Source organism: Panthera tigris, chromosome C2, assembly GCF_018350195.1.
Source record: "Panthera tigris isolate Pti1 chromosome C2, P.tigris_Pti1_mat1.1, whole genome shotgun sequence".
NCBI classification, from domain to species: Eukaryota; Metazoa; Chordata; class Mammalia; order Carnivora; family Felidae; genus Panthera; species Panthera tigris.
In genome coordinates this window covers 65,170,127-65,191,912 of record NC_056668.1, presented here as the reverse complement: position 1 = coordinate 65,191,912, position 21,786 = coordinate 65,170,127, and the positions used below count along the sequence as shown (strand labels likewise).

The window sequence follows — 21,786 nt, the reverse complement described above, 5'->3', positions numbered from 1 at the left end:
AGGTCGTGATCCCAGGGTCATGGGATGAAGCCCTGCATCCGGCTCTGTGCTGAGTGTGAAGTCTGCTTAAGATTCTCTCTCTCTACCTGCCTGGCTCATGCTCACAGTAAGATAAAATTTTTAAAAAAATTTTATTATATCTTCTTTATTAGAAGCCACTTTAAACCCTTTTTCAAAGTACGTATTTATTTTAACTTTAGTTCATTGCTATATAGTAGGAATTGGGAAACTATAGCTCATGGGCCAAATCTGGCTGCTGCCAGTTTTTATAAAGTTTTATTGGAACACAGGCATGTTCCCTCATTTATGTGTTATCCAATGCTGCTTTCATCTAATAATGGCAGAGTTGAGTAATTACAACAGGGACTGGCCCACAAAACCTAAAATAGTTACTATATGGCTCTTTACAGAATAAGTTTGCTATTGTCTATTGTATAGCAACCCTCCTCTTCTATTCCATCATGCCTAATTTGCTTCTTCTCATTTTGTCTTGTGTTCCTGATTTTTTTTTTTAATTTTACAGGTGAATAACTTTTTTCTTTTTTTTTTTCTTCTTTTTTTTAACGTTTATTTATTTTTGAGACAGAGAGAGACAGAGCATGAATGGGGGAGGGTCAGAGAGACAGGGAGACACAGAATCGGAAGCAGGCTCCAGGCTCTGAGCTGTCAGCACAGAGCCCGACGCGGGGCTCGAACTCACGGACCGTGAGATCATGACCTGAGCCAAAGTCGGACGCCTAACCGACCAAGCCACCCAGGCGCCCCAACAGGTGAATAACTTTTACCTCATTCAGGTTAGCATTTTTAAGGAACAAAACTCAACTGCCTCCTCACTTGTGCAGTACTTTTCTGTTTGTCAGTGATCCTCAGGGAAAAAAAAACATTACCCTGATCCTGGTTTTCCCCATACAGGTAAACCTTAGCCAGTTTGTATGATCAAGTATTTTTTCAGCTCAGAAAATATTTTATTACAACTTTATTTTTATTTTGTTTTCTTTCTTCTTCAAGAATTCCTACTGCTTGTAGGATTGGTCATCCCAAGCTAACCTCTTTGTCATTTTCATCTCTTTACCCTATACTTCCCAAACCATACTGGATAACTTGACAAATTTGTCAGCAACATCACCTCTTTTATTCTCTGCTGTGTTTTGTTCTTTTAACTGCATCCAAATTGTGTTTCATTGAGTTTTAATCTTTTTGTATTTTTGTTTTCATTTTAGCCAGCTTTTTCTTCTCAGCTTGCATCTGTTGGTGTCTGCTCTTATTATTCCCTGCTTCGGCTTCCTAACAGTCATTTCTTTTTGCTTCCTTAAAATCACCAAGCAGATAGTTTCTGAAGCTCTTTTTGTTTCCTATAAGTAAGATATTTTCTAAGATAGGCTTTTATTCTGTTTTCAGAGTAACATGCATATGAGGCCCATGTAGATTTTTTGTTGATGCTTTTAATTTTTTCCTATTTATCAATCTTTAAATGAGGAGGGATCCTGATGTTTGTCAACACACAGGATGGGCAGATTGCTTTTCAACAGCACTCTCTCTATGGGTGTTGCATGAATATTCTTCTTAGCTCTAAAGCTCAATGGTAAGTTGATGTGCTATTGTATGGATATCCCAGAGCTTATTCTTCTATGCCAAGGTCAATAGATGTTTGGGTTTCCAGTTTAGGGGCTATAATGAAAAGTACTGCTATGTACATTCTTGTCATGCCTGTTGGTGTACATACTCATATATTTCTATTGAGTATATATTTCTATTGAGTATATATCTAGGAGATGAAATGTCAGGTCTTGGGGTATGCATGCTTTCCAACTAGTAGGTAGGGCAATGCACTATGAATAGCAAGCCAAAACTATGTAAGAAATATTCAGTAACATTTCTTTGATTTGGCAAGCCAGAATATCCTCCTAGTTAACAAATGTTGAAATGACACGTGAGAAAAATTTCTCTTGAAGTAGAGCATCCGAGAAACACCAAAGAGAAGAAACCTCCTTCATTTGATTATTACTGAAAATCATTTAAAATTATTCAAAGTTTATGGACAATAATTATCTTTTCTCATGAATTACACATTGATAAATCCGTAAGATATGCACATCTTGGGAGAAGTACAGACTATTGGAATTCTTTATGATGATTTGTACAGCTTGTTTTTTAAAAGATCATAATCTGTAAAAACAACCAAACACAAATGTTTATGATTATGTCATCTTTTAAGAAACAATCATTATCAGACCAATATATCCAAAAAATTACTGTGATGCAATTACACAGAGCCTTGGCTCAGAAGCTAGACATCCCCAAGCATATCCCAGCTCTGCCACATATGAGTTTCATGATCCAAATGTTTCTTAACTCACAGGGTCTCAGTTTTCAAATTACAGCTTAAAAACTTTACATTAATGGAGTAATAATTGAAAACTTAATATGTGTACACTGTAAAAAAAAATTCACACTACAAAAGGATATTAATAGCAGGAAAGTATGTCTATTTCCCCCCAGTTCCCTTGCCTACCAACAAATACTTACCAATTGCTTATTGATCTTTCCAGAAATATTTTGTGTATATTGAAGGCATCATGCATGTATATATATGTTTGTATATATGCCGACATATCTAGCTTTTAATTACAGAATATGATGCATATAGGAAAATAAAGAAAACCAATGTGCAGCTTAGTGAATGTCATGTTAAATACTCATCTGTGTAAATACCATACCGGTCAAAAAATCGTATATGTTCCCACTTACTCCTTCCCAATCACAACCCTCTCCCTAAAAGTTATCACTATTCTGAATTTTATTTGATTTTTATAGTATTCACTTCCTTGCTTTTCTTTATATCTTTGCATCCTAATTATGCATTCTTACATGCCATAGTTTAGTGCTAATTTTGAAATTTACATAAATGGACTCAGTGTAGATTTATTTTTTGCATTTGGCTTCTTTCAATTCTTATTCTATTTGTGAGATTCATCCATGTTGTATTTAGTCTGTTTCATTCATTTTAACTGGTGCATAGTAGGAATTGACAAATTTTTTCTGCAAAGGGCCTGATAATAAATATTTTAGGCTTTGTGGGCCAATAAAATCAAGGATATTATGTCAGTACTCAATGAAACAAAACAAATGTTCACAAATCTCTTACTGATAAAATTCAAAGGACAGTAATAATTGACTATAGTTTTTTTTAATAATTTATTTTGAGAGAGAGAGTGTGTGCATGTGCACAAACGGGATGGGCAGAGAGCTAGGGGAGAGAGAATCCCAAGCAAGTTTTACATGGTCAGCACAGAGCCCGATGTGGGGCTTGATCTCACCAATTGTGAGATCATGATCTGAGCCAAAATCAAGTCAAATGCTAAACTGAGCCATCCAGGCGCCCCATGTAGGTTTCTTTCTTTCTTTTTTTTTTCTTAATACAGGTCTACTAATGAAAAAAAATGGAAGTCTCATTTAGGGGATAACATTTTGCCTGAGATTCAGATCATCAAAACTGATTACATATCACCATTAGCAGATAAACATTTGCAATGAGGCCCTCCCACCCCCATCTCAGCTTTGAAAATGTCTGTCACACAGATAGATGCTGCCGATACTGATATCAATCCATGAGCATATGCTTTTATTGTGCATATTTATTGCTTGGAAGGCATTTACAGAACTCAATTAGATTCTTCTCTTGATATTTCCCTCTAAGCATGTCATTACAATGCATTTTATTTTTTATTTATTTTTATTTTTATTTTTATTTTTTTTAATGGTTAAAGGAGGTTTTATTTATTACATGAACATAACATCATTTAAAAAGGTGACATGGTAAATTTCCCAGACATACAAATTTTATTTTATTTTATTTTATTTATTTATTTATTTAATTCATTTTTTAATATATGAAATTTACTGTCAAATTGGTTTCCATACAACACCCAGTGCTCATCCCAAAAGGTGCCCTCCTCAATACCCATCACCCACCTGCCCTCCCTCCCACCCCCATCAACCCTCAGTTTGTTCTCAGTTTTTAACAGTCTCTTATGCTTTGGCTCTCTCCCACTCTAATCTCTTTTTTTTTTTCTTTCCTTCCCCTCCCCCATGGGTTTCTGTTAAGTTTCTCAGGATCCACATAAGAGTGAAACCATATGGTATCTGTCTTTCTCTGTATGGGTTATTTCACGTAGCATCACACTCTCCAGTTCCATCCACGTTGCTACAAAAGGCCATATTTCATTTTTTCTCATTGCCACGTAGTATTCCATTGTGTATATAAACCACAATTTCTTTATCCATTCATCAGTTGATGGACATTTAGGCTCTTTCCATAATTTGGCTATTGTTGAGAGTGCTGCTACAAACATTGGGGTACAAGTGCCCCTATGCATCAGTACTCCTGTATCCCTTGGATAAATTCCTAGCAGTGCTATTGCTGGGTCATAGGGCAGGTCTATTTTTAATTTTCTGAGGAACCTCCACACTGCTTTCCAGAGCGGCTGCACCAATTTGCATTCCCACCAACAGTGCAAGAGGGTTCCCGTTTCTCCACATCCTCTCCAGCATCTATAGTCTCCTGATTTCTTCATTTTGGCCACTCTGACTGGCGTGAGGTGATATCTGAGTGTGGTTTTGATTTGTATTTCCCTGATGAGGAGCGACGTTGAACATCTTTTCATGTGCCTGTTGGCCATCCGGATGTCTTCTTTAGAGAAGTGTCTATTCATGTTTTCTGCCCATTTCTTCACTGGGTTATTTGTTTTTCGGGTGTGGAGTTTGGTGAGCTCTTTATAGATTTGGATACTAGCCCTTTGTCCGATATGTCATTTGCAAATATCTTTTCCCATTCCGTTGGTTGCCTTTTAGTTTTGTTGGTTGTTTCCTTTGCTGTGCAGAAGCTTTTTATCTTCATAAGGTCCCAGTAATTCACTTTTGCTTTTAATTCCCTTGCTTTTGGGGATGTGCCGAGTAAGAGATTGCTACGGCTGAGGTCAGAGAGGTCTTTTCCTGCTTTCTCCTCTAAGGTTTTGATGGTTTCCTGTCTCACATTCAGGTCCTTTATCCATTTTGAGTTTATTTTTGTGAATGGTGTGAGAAAGTGGTCTAGTTTCAACCTTCTGCATGTTGCTGTCCAGTTCTCCCAGCACCATTTGTTAAAGAGACTGTCTTTTTTCCATTGGATGTTCTTTCCTGCTTTATCAAAGATGAGTTGGCCATACGTTTGTGGGTCTAGTTCTGGGGTTTCTATTCTATTCCATTGGTCTATGTGTCTGTTTTTATGCCAATACCATGCTGTCTTGATGATGACAGCTTTGTAGTAGAGGCTAAAGTCTGGGATTGTGATGCCTCCTGCTTTGGTCTTCTTCTTCAAAATTACTTTGGCTATTCGGGGCCTTTTGTGGTTCCATATGAATTTTAGGATTGCTTGTTCTAGTTTCCAGAAGAATGCTGGTGCAATTTTGATTGGGATTGCATTGAATGTGTAGATAGCTTTGGGTAGTATTGACATTTTGACAATATTTATTCTTCCAATCCATGAGCACGGAATGTCTTTCCATTTCTTTATATCTTCTTCAATTACCTGCATAAGCTTTCTATAGTTTTCAGCATACAGATCTTTTACATCTTTGGTTAGATTTATTCCTAGGTATTTTATGCTTCTTGGTGCAATTGTGAATGGGATCAGTTTCTTCATTTGTCTTTCTGTTGCTTCATTGTTAGTGTATAAGAATGCAACTGATTTCTGTACATTGATTTTGTATCCTGCAACTTTGCTGAATTCATGTATCAGTTCTAGCAGGCTTTTGGTGGAGTCTATCGGATTTTCCATGTATAATATCATGTCATCTGCAAAAAGCGAAAGCTTGACTTCATCTTTGCCAATTTGGATGCCTTTGATTTCCTTTTGTTGTCTGATTGCTGATGCTAGAACTTCCAGCACTATGTTAAACAACAGCGGTGAGAGTGGGCATCCCTGTCGTGTTCCTGATCTCAGGGAAAAAGCTCTCAGTTTTTCCCCACTGAGGATGATGTTAGCTGTGGGCTTTTCATAAATGGCTTTTATGATCTTTAAGTATGTTCCTTCTATCCCGACTTTCTCAAGGGTTTTTATTAAGAAAGGGTGCTGGATTTTGTCAAAGGCCTTTTCTGCATCGATTGACAGGATCATATGGTTCTTCTCTTTTTTTTTTGTTAATGTGATGTATCACGTTGATCGATTTGCGAATGTTGAACCAGCCCTGCATCCCAGGAATGAATCCCACTTGATCATGGTGAATAATTCTTTTTATATGCTGTTGAATTCGATTTGCTAGTATCTTATTGAGAATTTTTGCATCCATATTCATCAGGCATATTGGCCTGTAGTTCTCTTTTTTTACTGGGTCTCTGGTTTAGGAATCAAAGTAATACTGGCTTCATAGAATGAGTCTGGAAGTTTTCCTTCCCTTTCTATTTCTTGGAATAGCTTGAGAAGAATAGGTATTATCTCTGCTTTAAACGTCTGGTAGAACTCCCCTGGGAAGCCATTAGGTCCTGGACTCTTACTTGTTGGGAGATTTTTGATAACCAATTCAATTTCTTCGCTGGTTATGGGTCTGTTCAAGCTTTCTATTTCCTCCTGATTGAGTTTTGGAAGAGTGTGGTTGTTTAGGAATTTGTCCATTTCTTCCAGGTTGTCCAATTTGTTGGCATATAATTTTTCATAGTATTCCCTGATAATTGTTTGTATCTCTGAGGGATTGGTTGTAATAATTCCATTTTCATTCATGATTTTATCTATTTGGGTCATCTCCCTTTTCTTTTTGAGAAGCCTGGCTAGAGGTTTGTCAATTTTGTTTATTTTTTCAAAAAACCAACTCTTGGTTTCATTGATCTGCTCTACAGTTTTTTTAGATTCTATATTGTTTATTTCTGCTCTGATCTTTATTATTTCTCTTCTTCTGCTGGGTTTAGGCTGCCTTTGCTGTTCTGCTTCTATTTCCTTTAGGTGTGCTGTTAGATTTTGTATTTGGGATTTTTCTTGTTTCTTGAGATAGGCCTGGATTGCAATGTATTTTCCTCTCAGGACTGCCTTCGCTGCGTCCCAAAGCATTTGGATTGTTGTATTTTCATTTTCGTTTGTTTCCATATATTTTTTAATTTCTTCTCTAATTGCCTGGTTGACCCACTCATTCGTTAGTAGGGTGTTCTTTAACCTCCATGCTTTTGGAGGTTTTCCAGACTTTTTCCTGTGGTTGATTTCAAGCTTCATAGCATTGTGGTCTGAAAGTATGCATGGTATAATTTCAATTCTTGTAAACTTATGAAGGGCTGTTTTGTGACCCAGTATATGATCTATCTTGGAGAATGTTCCATGTGCACTTGAGAAGAAAGTATATTCTGTTGCTTTGGGATGCAGAGTTCTAAATATATCTGTCAAGTCCATCTGATCCAATGTATCATTCAGGGCCCTTGTTTCTTTTTTTTTTTTTTTTTTAATTTTTTTTTTCAACGTTTTTTATTTATTTTCGGGACAGAGAGAGACAGAGCATGAACGGGGGAGGGGCAGAGAGAGAGGGAGACACAGAATCGGAAACAGGCTCCAGGCTCCGAGCCATCAGCCCAGAGCCTGACGCGGGGCTCCAACTCACGGACCGCGAGATCGTGACCTGGCTGAAGTCGGACGCTTAACCGACTGCGCCACCCAGGCGCCCCCCCTTGTTTCTTTATTGACTGTGTGTCTAGATGATCTATCCATTTCTGTAAGTGGGGTGTTAAAGTCCCCTGCAATGACCACATTCTTATCAATAAGGTTGCTTATGTTTGAGTAATTGTTTTATATATCTGGGGGCTCCGGTATTCGGCGCATAGACATTTATAATTGTTAGCTCTTCCTGATGGATAGACCCTGTAATTATTATATAATGCCCTTCTTCATCTCTTGTTACAGCCTTTAATTTAAAGTCTAGTTTGTCTGATATAAGTATGGCTACCCCAGCTTTCTTTTGGCTTCCAGTAGCATGATAAATAGTTCTCCATCCCCTCACTCTCAATCTAAAGGTGTCCTCAGATCTAAAATGAGTCTCTTGTAGACAGCAAATAGATGGGTCTTGTTTTTTTATCCATTCTGATAGCCTATGTCTTTTGGTTGGTGCATTTAATCCATTTACATTCAGTGTTATTATAGAAAGATCCGGGTTTAGAGTCATTGTGATGTGTGTATGTTTTATGTTTGTAGTGATGTCTCTGGTACTTTGTCTCACAGGGTCCCCCTTAGGATCTCTTGTAGGGCTGGTTTAGTGGTGACAAATTCCTTCAGTTTTTGTTTGGGAAGACCTTTATCTCTCCTTCTATTCTAAATGACAGACTTGCTGGATAAAGGATTCTCGGCTGCATATTTTTTCTGTTTAGCACACTGAAGATATCGTGCCAAGCCTTTCTGGCCTGCCAACTTTCAAAGGAGAGATCAGTCACGAGTCTTATAGGTCTCCCTTTATATGTGAGGGCACGTTTATCCCTTGCTGCTTTCAGAATTTTCTCTTTATCCTTGTATTTTGCCAGTTTCACTATGATATGTCGTGCAGAAGATCGATTCAAGTTACGTCTGAAGGGAGTTCCCTGTGCCTCTTGGATTTCAATGCCTTTTTCCTTCCCCAGTTCAGGGAAGTTCTCAGCTATAATTTCTTCAAGTACCCCTTCAGCACCTTTCCCTCTCTCTTCCTCCTCTGGGATGCCAATTATGCGTATATTATTTCTTTTTAGTGTATCACTTAGTTCTCTAATTTTTCCCTCATACTCCTGGATTTTTTAATCTCTCTTTCTCTCAGCTTCCTCTTTTTCCATAACTTTATCTTCTAGTTCACCTATTCTCTCCTCTGCCTCTTCAATCCGAGCTGTCGTCGTTTCCATTTTGTTTTGCATTTCGTTTAAAGCGCTTTTTAGCTCCTCGTGACTGTTCCTTAGTCCCTTGATCTCTGTGGCAAGAGATTCTCTGCTGTCCTCTATACTGTTTTCAAGCCCAGCGATTAATTTTATGACTATTATTCTAAATTCACTTTCTGTTATATTATTTAAATCCTTTTTGATCAGTTCATTAGCTGTTGTGATTTCCTGGAGATTCTTCTGAGGGGAATTCTTCCGTTTGGTCATTTTGGATAGTCCCTGGAGTGGTGAGGACCTGCAGGGCACTTCCCCTGTGCTGTGGTGTATAACTGGAGTTGGTGGGCGGGGCCGCAGTCCAACCTGATGTCTGCCCCCAGCCCACTGCTGGGGCCACAGTCAGACTTGTGGTGCTGGGGATCTGGCATATTAGCTGGGGTGGGTAGGCAGGTCCGTGGCAGGAACTGGTTCTCTTTGGGATTTTGGCTGGGGGATGGGCGGGGGAGATGGTGCTGGCGAGCGCCTTTGTTCCCCACCAAACTGAGCTCTGTCGTCCGGGGGCTCAGCAGCTCTCCCTCCCTTTGTCCTCCAGCCTTCCCGCTTTCTGAGCAGAGCTGTTAACTTATGACCTCCCAGACGCTAAGTCGCGCTTGCTGTCGGAACACAGTCCATCAGGCCCCTCCGCTTTTGCCAGCCAGACTTGGGGGCTCTGCTTGGCCGGCGAGCCTCCCCTCTGCCCCGGCTCCCTCCCGCCAGTCCGTGGAGCGCGCACCGCCTCGCCGCCCTTCCTACCTTCTTCCGTGGGCCTCTCGTCTGCTCTTGGCTCTGGAGACTCCGTTCTGCTAATCCTCTGGCGGTTTTCTGGGTTATTTAGGCGGGTGTAGGTGGAATCTAAGTGATCAGCAGGACGCAGGATGAGCCCAGCGTCCTCCTACGCCGCCATCTTCCCTCCCTCGACTACAATGCATTTTAATCACTTCCAGTTGAAGGTTAGGTAGACATCCCTCCATTGCACAGGTAAAGAGACTGTGAAATGGGAAAATTTCCTTTGCACTTGTTTCAAGGTCCAAAAAAATGCCCCTAGAAGTGTATATAAGTAGTATATATAAGTCAGAAATCCATAAATGGATTAAACTGTCCACAGGCACTTGCATTATCTAGGAGGAAGATAAAAGTGTTTTTTAACATTATCTTTGATAACTCAGTAATTTAAACTCAAAACACATTCGCTGCAAATATGTGTGGGAATTAACTTCTTGTTTTAACTTTTGATAGCACAGGAAGCATATAAAGCAGCTTGCCATTACTTTGTGATTCAATGTTAGTTGTCACTGAAAAGACTTTACCATAGTGTTAAGTTCTACATATAAACTCTGTTATGCTTTATGATTTTAGGTTGGACTCATTAAAAAATACTACCAAGTCTACAGCAAAAGCTAATTTCCAAAGCCATTCAGGATTCCATAATAGTGGATAAGGGTAGTTTTCTTAGAAAAATCTCAATCTGAGCTCAAAAACTCACACTGAAACTCAACATTGCTAAGCCATCGAGTATCAGTGAGGTAGGGCAAGTCAAGAGATGCAGCTATTTATGACTAAAAAAATTTTTCATGTTGCAATAATTAGCAATGGTTAAATCCATGTGACTGAGTGAGGATCACCATTGAGACAGCTGGTTAAATAACACATGATAGATTCAAACATGTTTTCACCAGTAAAAGTTTTATCCACCAAAAACCTAATGCTGATGTTCTGAGGGGAAATTTGGCCTTACATTTGGTGTTCCTCTCAATTGCAATCCATCATGATAGCCCATATGGATTTTAAGAACCTTCCTGGTTTCTGTTTCCCCTAGTAAATTAAGACCCTTCTGTCTTTGGCAAGCCTGAGCCCCAGCTTATGCCCAAACTTGGCTAATGCCCCAAGGCAAGAAAATGGCCAGTTATCTCAGATCACTTAAGAAGGACTTTTCTCTGTCCTTTTAGTTCATCTAGTCCCTTCAATTTCCACAGCTCTCCAATGTCTTTAAAAATGATTTTTACAATGTCTTATTTTCTCTAATTGTTGCAGCTACCTACTACGTCCTACCTAGAATCAGTAAACATGTCTATTTTCTGTTTTATTAAATTCTGTTATTTTAGTGTATTCTTTCTTTCCTTTTGCTTTTTTGCATCTACTTTACTGTTATTTTTCTAATTTCTTGAAAAGAATGCTTAGTCTTTATTTTCATCTTTTCAGATAAATGCCTTTAAGACTACAAATTTCTATGTAAGCACCACATTAACTGTGTTCCAGAAGTTTGATACGTACATTTTTGTCATTTTTCAAAATATTTTCTAGTTATTATGACACTTTCTTTGATGAACAGATTTATATCTGTAATTTTCAAACATTAGAATTATCTTGTCATTGCATTTTTATCAAAGAATACACTTTGTATGATTTCGACTCTTTGAAAGGGTTGACACTTGGTTTATGACAGTATACAGTTTTTGTAAATGTTGTGTGTGTTCTTGAAAATAATATGCGTTCTGTAGTTGTTAGATGTAATATTCTATAAATGTGCGTTAGGTCAAATTTCTTAATTATGTATTTCAAATCTTCTGTTTTTTACTTTTTTCCCCTTTATTTGCTCCATCAGTTCTCAAGAGAGATTAAAGTTTCCTAGCATTACTTTGGATTTGTCTGTTTCTCCTTGCAGTTCTATTAAAATTTCTTTACATAGGTTGAGGCCATGTTATTAGATACATTCATATTTGTGACTCATACTCTCCCAATGAATTAAAACCTTTATCTTTATGAAGTGACCCTCATTTTATCTAACAGAGCTTTATGCCTTAAAGTCTTCTTTGCCTGATATTAATATAGTTGTATCACCTTTCCTGTGGCTGATGTTTTCATGGTATTTTTTTCTCTCCTTGTAAGGATTCTGTATTTTTATATATGCCTCTTACAAACAGCCTTATTTTTTTTTCAATATATGAAATTTATTGTCAAATTGGTTTCCATACAACACCCAGTGCTCATCCCAAAAGGTGCCCTCCTCAATACCCATCACCCACCCTCCCCTCCCTCCCACCCCCCATCAACCCTCAGTTTGTTCTCAGTTTTTAACAGTCTCTTATGCTTTGGCTCTCTCCCACTCTAACCTCTCTTTTTTTTTTCCTTCCCCTCCCCCATGGGTTTCTGTTAAGTTTCTCAGGATCTACATAAGAGTGAAACCATATGGTTATCTGTCTTTCACTGTATGGCTTATTTCACTTAGCATCACACTCTCCAGTTCCATCCACGTTGCTACAAAGGGCCATATTTCGTTCTTTCTCATTGCCATGTAGTACTCCATTGTGTATATAAACCACAATTTCTTTATCCATTCATCACTTGATGGACATTTAGGCTTTTTCCACAATTTGGCTATTGTTGAGAGTGCTGCTAGAAACATTGGGGTACAAGTGCCCCTATGCATCAGTACTCCTGTATCCCTTGGGTAAATTCCTAGCAGTGCTATTGCTGGGTCATAGGGTAGGTCTATTTTTAATTTTCTGAGGAACCTCCACACTGTTTTCCAGAGTACAAACAGCCTTATTTTTTATTCAGTCTGAAAAATTCTCACTTTGAGCATTTATTTACATTTAATATAAATTCATGATGAATGAGTGATAAATACCTACCATTTTATTTGGTGCTTTCTACTGGTTTTGTTTCCTTTCTCTTTCCTATCTTCCTTTTGTATTGAGTGGTGGTGGTGGGGGTGTGTGGTTAATTCAATTTTCTCCTATTAGTTTCAATGTCCTACATCTTTTTACTATCCTTTAGGATTCACCTTAGAGGTTACAGAATGTTTCCTTGAGTTATCAAAGATAATATTAAGTAACACTTTTATCTTCCTCCTAGATAATGCAAGTGCCCTAGGACAGTTTAATCTATTTATGGATTTCTGACTTATATACTACTTATGTTGTATAACTGTATTGCTATTTTTTATTGTTGTTTTATACAGTCAATAAATATTTATCTACATGTTCTTCATTTACCTCCAACTTTCCAAGTGGGATAAATTTTCTTCTGTTTGAAAAACACCCTTGTGTTTTTCCTATGGCAATTTCTTCTAGTGACAAATTTTGTTTCATTTATCTGAAAATATCTTTCATTGTCATTCTCAAAGGATATATTTGCAAGGTATAGAATCCTATTTTATTACACTATTTCAGCATTTTGGCAATATTATTCCATTATTTTCTAGTTTTGCTTCTGATGAAAAGTCAACTATCAGCTTAATTATTGCTCTTCTGAAGGTAATTCAACTTTTCTTCTAAAAACTTTTAAGATATTTTTTCTTTTGTTTTCAGCAGTCATATTAAAATATATCTAGGTATAGATTTTTAATTTTTTTCTGTTTGGGGTTAAGAAGAGTTCCTAAATATTGAGTCATTCACTGGTTTTAGAAAATTCACATTTCAGGGGCACCTGCGTGGCTAAGCTGGTTAAGCATCTGACTTCAACTCAGGTCATAATCTCATGGTTTGTGAGTTCAAACCCTGCATCAGGCTCTCTGCTGTCACTGTGGAGCCTGCTTCAGATCCTGTCCCTGTCTCTCTCTGCACCTCCTCTTCTATCAAAAATAAACACTTAAAAAAAAAAAAAAGAAAATTCACATTTCATAAGACTTCCCAACATATTTCTTCTTAGCAGTCAAATATCTAAAATCAGTGTTCGATGTATGTCTACTATCTTTTTGTCTCTTCCTAAGGATTAAGTTATCCTACATCAATCCTTGCATCTCTTCTGTGGTTTCCATTTCTTTGTTCCTGTATTCTTTCTTAAGTAAGTTCTTCTCATCTATTTTCTAATTTACTAGTTTTCACTTTAGCTGTATTTATCCTGCTCTTAATTCCATGCATTGAATTTCTCATGTTGACTACAGTATTTTTAGATTCTAGAATTATTTTCTGTAAATCTGCTTTATCATTTTTATCATTCCAGTTCTCTTGAAAATTTCAATATTGATTTTTATCTCTTTATACATAATGTCTTAGTTCAGGCTGCCATAACAAAATACCATAGAATGGGTAGCTTAAACAACAGAAATTTATTTTTTTCACAGTTCTGCAGGCTAGGAGTCCAAGATGAAGATGTCAGCATGGTCGGTTTCTGGGGCCAACTTTCTTCTTGGTTTGTAGATCACTGCCTTCTTGCCATGTCCTCATATGGCACGGAAAAAAAGAAAAAAACAAAAAACAGAAAAAACAAGCTCTCTGGTGTCTCTTCTTATTAGGGCATCATTCCCATCATGGGGGACTCACCCTCATGATCTCATCTAATCATAATTATCTCCCACAGTCCTTATCTACACATGTCATCATATTGGAGGTTAGAGCTTCAACATCTGAATTTGGGAGGGACACAAGTCCATAGCACTCCACCCCAGCCTTCCCCTCCCCCAATTCATGTCCTTCTCACATGCAAAATACATTCATTCCATCCCAATAGCTCCCAAAGTCTTAACTCATTAGAGCATCAACTAAATCTCATCTAAATATCCTCTAAATCACAAATCGGGTATGGGTGAGAGTCAAGGTATGATTCATCCTGAGGCAAAATCCTCTCCAGCTGTGAATAAGTCATGTACCTCTAAAATATAATGGCAGAACAAATATAGAATAGATATTCTCATTCCAAAGGGAGAAATCAGAAAGAAGAAAGGAGTAATGGGTCCCAAATAAGTCCAAAGCCTAGGTAGACAAATCCTATCAGATTCTTAAGCTTGAAAATAATCCTCTCTGCCTCAATGTCCTGCCTTCTAGGTCTGTGGGGATGGCAGCATTACTCCCATGGATCAGGAAGATGGCCCAATGCTTTGGTTCTGCTGTGTCCCATCGTCCTGGCTCTTGGTGAGGGTCCTATCATTGCACCTCTGCCTGGATCAGGTCCCACGGTGGTCCCACTCTTAGGGTTCTACATCAAGGCCATCTGACCTGTTGAAACTGTTTGAAGAATTGTGTACTTTTGCCTCATAGTAGCTCTATCAGTTCATCCTGTCAAAGCCAAGAGGTCTGACAGCCTTCCTTCATTTCATCCTGCCTCCATCTCCTTCAGTTCAAACTGGCAGTATTCCTACTCTTATAATCCTATAAGCTCTTTATCAAATAGCTGTTCAACCACACCCTTAATGTTCTTTTCAGAATACACTTTCTCATTTTTTTGAAATATGGATAGACTGAGAATTTTCCAAACCTTCAAGTTCTTATTCCTTTTTGTTTAATAATTCCTTCTTCATTTCATCTCCCTTCAATATTTTACTATATCAGCAGTCAGGAGTAACCAAGTCACTCCTTCAATACTTTGTTTAGAAGTCTTCTCAGCTAACTATCCAATTTCATAGCTCACAAGTTCTACCTCCCACAAAACACTACAACAAAGTTCAGCCAAGTTCTTTGCCACTTTATAAATGATTGTGTTCCATCTAGTTTCCAGTAACACGTTCCCTATTTCTGTCTGACACCTTACCAGAATTGCCCTTAATATCCATATTTCTAGTATATACTGCACAACTCTCCTGCCTCTGGCCATTCTCTAGTTTCAAAGCTGCTTCCACATGTTGAACTATTTGTTACAGCAGCTTTCCACTCCTGGCACCAAAATCTGTCTTAGATCAGGTTGTCATAACAACATAGACTGGGTGGCTAAAACAATAGAAATTTATTTTCTCACAATTCTGGAGGCTAGAAGTCCATAGTAGTAAGCATAGTTATTTTTAAATCTAATAATTCCAATAGTTTAGATCCCTTTAGGTTTGTTTCTATTACCTGTAATTTCTGCTACTGCTTGTTCTCATGTACCTGGATATCCTTGATCATATTCTGGAAATTGTATATAAAAACCTGTTTTTGAAAAGAGGTCTAGGATGATGTCATCTTTCTACAAAGAGAATTTAAGTTTTGTTTCTGACAAGTTTTCTGAAGCAACAGGAATCAATGATCTCTTTAATTCAATTTCTGCAACTGCGATTTTTTTGGAGCATTCAGATGACTGGAAGCTAAACTGTAGTCTTTGTGAGGGACAGTTATTTCCAATTAATCCTTACTACTGGCACACAGCCTTTTAGAGTCCAACCTAAATGGAAGAGGCTTACCAGGGCCTCCAATGTGACTCCAGTTTTTGTCCCCTTAGTTTTACAAAGCTGGGGAAAGATTCACTCAGCTTTTCAGCCAAATTTTCTAGTATTTGCACATTCCCTCAGGGGAGAAAAAAAAAAGTGGCTCTAAATGCCAGAACCAACTCTCTGAATTTTGCTCCTAGATATTTGCCCAGCAATTCCTATTAGGTCTCCATTGTTTTCAAGCTAATTAAAAATATTTTTAACTCAACAGTCCATGCCTACATCCTTAAGCATTATTAAATAATCTCACATCTGTCCTTCCCTCCTTCTGACAGAGAAGGGAGAGAGATTAATACATACTATGGGGGCAACTAAACATCATGTTCCAAACATTGTTTTAAGTTTGTTTTTGAGAGAGAGAGAGAGGGAGAGGGAAAGAGAGAAAGAGAGACTGAGCACAAATGGAGGAGGGGCAGATAGAGAATCCCAAGTGGGCTCCTCACTGTCAGTGCCGAGCCTAATGCAGGGCTTGAAATCACAAACTGGGAGATCATGACCTGAGCCGAAACCAAGAGTCCAATACTTAACTGACTGAGCCACCACATGCCCCTTTGTTCTAAACATTTAATAAAGCAGTAAAGAGATCCTTTATACTCAGAAGTAAATGCACACATATTTAATTTAAATTATGTAAATTATTAATAATATTAAATTTACATGTAAGAAAAATGACTATCCAAACATTAAGGGTAATTTTATCACAATAATAAGATAGGCAAAATGCTATGGTCCTTGAATTTATATTATATAGATGTATGGATAACATTCCATGTAAATACATGGTTTATATCTTCAGTGATTTCAGAGGTTATTTCATTATTAATTAAAAACAAAAGGTTTTCTGCTATAATTTACAGCCATAGCTAGGTATTTAAGAGTCCTTTATCTGCTTTCTGTCTGCTTTCATTCTTAACTGCCCCCTCATCTCAACATTCCTTCCATGATCCTCATTGGTTGAAACTTCAGGTCCCAATAGATTCCCCTACAGATGTTCTGTTGGTCACGTAAGTGCAGGCAAACCTGTAGTGAAGGGAATTATTATATAAGATGATGTTAGTGGCAGAGCTGGCCAACACTCAAACCTTCTGAACGCCAGGCTCAAATGTGCCCCTAAGCCTTGTGCCTTCCCTATCCTGACAGCATGCCCTCAGGCCAAAGTAGCAGGAGACATGCTTCCATCAGAGGAGGGTTGAAGAAGGTATAGGCAAAGGGTTCACTTCCTTTCTTATAAAAATTCTCATGAGAATTTTACTTTCAACTGACTCTCTAACTCTTCTCCTAGTAATTCAGTAAGACAGTTTGTCTCAAATATGTTACTAAGTAACACTGCTTGACCCCTGATTGGTAACTAGCATCTAACTGGAAGGAATTATAAATGAACTATTAACACCTAATAGGAAACCACAGGTTTATGTGCTGACTTCTTTGACTAGATGAATCCATCAGGAGGACCCTAGAAACTATGCCTATGGAATCGTTACAAGATATACTGGCCCCTGAGGCATGTAAACCAGGCAGGTCCTGCACCTACCCAATGTGAATTTCTTTTCCTTGCACCTGAGCTTTGTAAGCAGGGGACTAAAGAAAATAGCTAGTGTTCTTCTATGTGGATTTGGCAAGAGCTTCCATAGGAAGAGAAATACCGAATGCTGCCCTGCTTGAAGCTGTGGTTCCCGTCTTGCATCTTTCTGAATAGATAGATACTCAAATCATATCAAACCTGGGCTGTTTGCCTTGTGAGTAGGAATGCTTAGTTGAGCCTAGACCAACTCCTGGTGGGCTAGAATTGGGCAGGCTGTGCCTAATGCTATGCTTACAACTAGCATGATAGGATAGGTAGTTTGTCTACTCCATAAGGGTTTGTTTTTTTTTTTTTTTTACACAGACACATTTTACAGCTTATTTATGATGGAATACCATCATATACTATGAGGACTCAAAAAATAAAACAGAATCCTCTTTTCTGGTCCCAAGAGTCCAGTTGCTATAATATCAACTCTATTCTCTAATACTTTCAATAGCAGATTCCATAACCTAGATGGAATGTGCCAATTAAAATGGGAGTGTTTCACTTTCTTAAACAGAGGACAATCTTTCCACATTACGGTTTTTAGAGTATAGCAGAGAGCTGAATGAGGCTGCCTCTCCTCCTCTCTGCTTCCTTTCAGATGAAAAATCAAACTCACCTTAGTTGTTTTTCTCATTTTGAGTTTCTTCCTCTAGTAACTGGTCAGTGTCTGAGACCTCGTCTTGCTGTTGCTCAACAAAATTCTTTCTGAGCATGGCTTCTGTGTGTCTGTGGATGATCTGATGGGCTGCAAGGATATGCTTCTGCTGTGCATTCCTCACTGTACCAAAGTGACAAAAATTTTTACTCTGAACAAAATCATTCCCAGAGACTTTCAAGAAGGCAGTGACAGAAATGACAATTTTGTAAACCACATATTCCCTTACTTAAGGCTGACTGGATTAAATGAAAATTAACTGCTGTTTTAGAAGTATACCTTCTATAGGTAACCTGACCCAAAGTTTATTTATTTAAAGTTTATTTATTTTGAGAGAGAGAGAAGAACACAGCATGCGTGGGGGAAGGGCAGAGAGAGAATGAGAGAGAGAATCCCATGCAGGCTCTGCACTGACAGCACATGGAGCCTGACGCAGGGCTTCATCTCGCAAATGGCATGGGCCAAAATCAAGAGTCAGACGCTTAACCGACTGAGCTACCCAGATGCTCCAAGATCCAAAGTTTATTATTGCTGCCCCTCTGTACCCACCCTCCAGTTCAGTCTCACCATATCCCTCCCCACCAGGCTTGCCTCTATTCCCTTCCTCCTCAGCTTCGCTTATCTGGAATATCTATGCTCCAAATCCAACCCTTTCTGCAAAGCCCAACTCAGGTCCCAGCTCCTCCAGAAGTCTCCTCTGACTGCCAGCCACATTTACCATTGCCACTCTTGAGTTTATACAAATCATGCAGCACTGAAGCACTTGATGTGAGTTCCATTTTGTCTTTTAACTAGATTGTAAATGACTTAGAGGTGGAGCACTTGTTTCATACTTCTCTCTGAACTTTTGTTCCTAATACGGGGGATACCTGTTGAGTGACGATGAGTTTCTAAGCCCATGGCTATATAAGGCGGTCCCAGCTCCATATCTTAAGAATATTTATTATTAAGAATTAGTACATTAAGTATCCCATTTCCCTTAGATGCCAGGCATTGTTTTAAACAGTTGGCATATATTGATTTAAAACACCACACAACCCTAAAAGAGAGTATTATTAATATCCCCATTTACAGATGAGGAAGCTGAGACACAGAGAGATTAGGTAATTTACCCCAAATCCTACAGCTAGTGAAGGACAGTAAGAAGTACTGTGGATTCTGTGCTATGCAGGTATCAGTGAGTTTACATAGGATAAATCACACAGCAACTTACCCGTCACAGTACTATGGTTGAAAGAATGGGTACTTTGGAGTCACACAGACCATCGTTCAAATCTGTAAGTCATATAATGTCTCTAAGCACTAATTTCTATAATTGAAAAATGAGAATACACCTACAGCTACTGTAGGTGTAAGAAACTGAGATAAGTCACTTAAATAATTAAGCTGCTTTCCCTCAGAGCCTGGAGAAGCTAGGGGAGAGAGTCACAAACAAGTAACTATAAACACACTATTTCCCTGCCTCTTTCAATTCCCTCAGGTAGAATTGACTTGAAGCAGGCTGACCTTTGGACCTAGGAAGAATAAAAAGGAGTTGCATATTTTCTTAAAGATCTAGAAAACACATGATCCCTTCCATCAGGTGACACAGAAATATTACTTTATCTGAAAATTAAATATTGTTATCATCACTATTCTACACGGTTGACAGGAATATGAATTAGAACAATCTTTTTGTGGGGGCAATTTGGTAGTATCTAGCAAAATTAAAATGCACATATCCTATTTCCAGTGCTGTACTGCTAGGAATTTACTGTCAGAAGCATGACCAGGATATATGTAAAATATGTTGATTATAGCACTGCTCGTATAGGAAAACACAGTGAAACAAACTAAATGTTTATCACAGAGGGTACTGGTTTAAAAATTATAGTACAATTATGTAATGGGAAAATAAGATATTTTCTTGTTCTCTTCAAATGCATTAGCACTCCACCATTCCTTTATCCCCATTAGGTGGCATGAAATGTTATACCAAAACCTGTACAGAATTTTCCTACACAACACAGAAACCTTTGGAGGTGTTATTTCACTTCTTTTTTTTTCATTTTTTTGACTGTAAACATTTGAGGCTTACAAAGATCATTTTACCTTTTTTAAAAAATTCCACCATAATTAATATAGTATTACATTAGTTTCAGGTGTACAATATAGTAATTCAACAATCCTATACATTACTCAGTGCTCATCACGTCGTGTATTCTTAATCCCCTTCACCTATTTCACCCATTTGCTCACTAACCTCCCAACTGGTAACCATCAGTTCTCTCTATTTAGAAATCCATTTACTTACTTCTTTTTTTCTTTGTTCATTTGTTCTGTTCTAATGTAACATATGGTGTTGGTCTTTCTCTGGCTGACATATATCACTTAGCATTATCCCCTCTAGACCATCCACGTTGTTGCAAAATTTCATTCTTTTTTATGGCTGGGTAATATTCCATTGTGGATATACACCATATCTTCTTTATTCATCTATCGATGGACACTTAGGCTGCTTCCATAATTTGGTTATTGTAAATAAGGCTGCAATAAACATAGAGGTGCATATATCTCTTCAAATGAGTGTTTTCATATTCTTTGGGTAAATTCTCAGTAGTGGAATTACTGGATCATATGGTAATTCTATTTTTTATTTTTTTGAGGAACCTCCATACTGTCCTCTACAGTGGCTACACCAGTTTGCATTCCCATCAACAGTACAAGAGGGTTCCTTTTTCTCCACATCCTTGCAAACACTTGTTTCTTGTTTTTTGTTTTTGTTTGTTTTTTAGCCATTCTGACTGGTATGAGGGGATATTTCACCATGGTTTTAATTGCATTTCCAAGATGATTAGTGATGTGAGCATCTTCATGTGTCTGTTGACCAACTGTGTATCTTCTTTGGAGAAATGTCTGTTCATGTCTTCTGCCCATTTTAAAATTGGATTGTTTTTTGGTGTTGAGTTGTAAAAGTTCTTTAGATATTTTGGATACTAAACCTTTATCAGATATGTTATTTGCAAATATCTTCTCCCATTCAGTTGATTGGCTTTTAGTTTTGTTGAATATTTCCTTTGTGGTACAGATTTTTTTTTTGATGTAGTCCCAGTAGTTTATTTTTGCTTTTATTTTCTTTGCCTCAGGAGACATATTTAGAAAAATGTTGCTTTGGATGATGTCAGAGAAATTGCTCCCTGTGCTCTCTTCTAGAATTTTTATGGGTTTAGGTCTCACATTTGGGTCCTTAATCCATTTTGAGTGTATTTTTATATATGGTGTAAGAAAGTGATCTAGTTTCATTCTTTTGCATGTAGCTATCCAGTTTTCCCAGCACCATTTGTTGAAGAGACTTTTTCTTGCCTCCTTTATAAAAAATTAGTTAACCATATAATCATGGGTTTACTTCTGGGCTCTCAATTCTGCTCCATTGATCTATGGGTCTGTTTTTTTGTGCCAGTAACTGACAGTTTTGGGTATCCTGAAATCCGGGATTGTGATACCTCCAGTTTTATTCTTTTCCAAGACTGCCTTGGCCATTCAGGGTCTTTTGTGGTTCCATACAAATTTCAGGATTAC

At 37.9% G+C, this 21,786-nt stretch overlaps 1 protein-coding gene across 5 annotated transcripts in view; it reads right to left on the bottom strand.

Annotated features, from left to right (window-relative positions):
• Positions 1-13,914: 13,914 nt before the first annotated feature.
• Positions 13,915-21,786, bottom strand: part of CFAP91 (cilia and flagella associated protein 91) — an 85,156-nt gene continuing 77,284 nt past the window's right edge. For 2 of the 5 annotated variants that reach the window (XM_007098348.3, XM_042956489.1), the window contains exons 17-18: positions 18,190-18,351; positions 16,674-17,023 (exon numbers count right to left, since the gene is read on the bottom strand). In XM_007098348.3, coding sequence (XP_007098410.1) covers positions 18,191-18,351 — 161 coding nt within the window. In that variant the 3' untranslated portion in view covers positions 16,674-17,023; position 18,190. Of the gene's footprint in view, positions 14,047-15,650; positions 15,726-16,673; positions 17,024-18,189; positions 18,352-21,786 lie in introns of those variants that run through there. The other 3 variants (XR_006207560.1, XR_006207561.1, XM_015544810.2) reach the window with 3 other exon arrangements.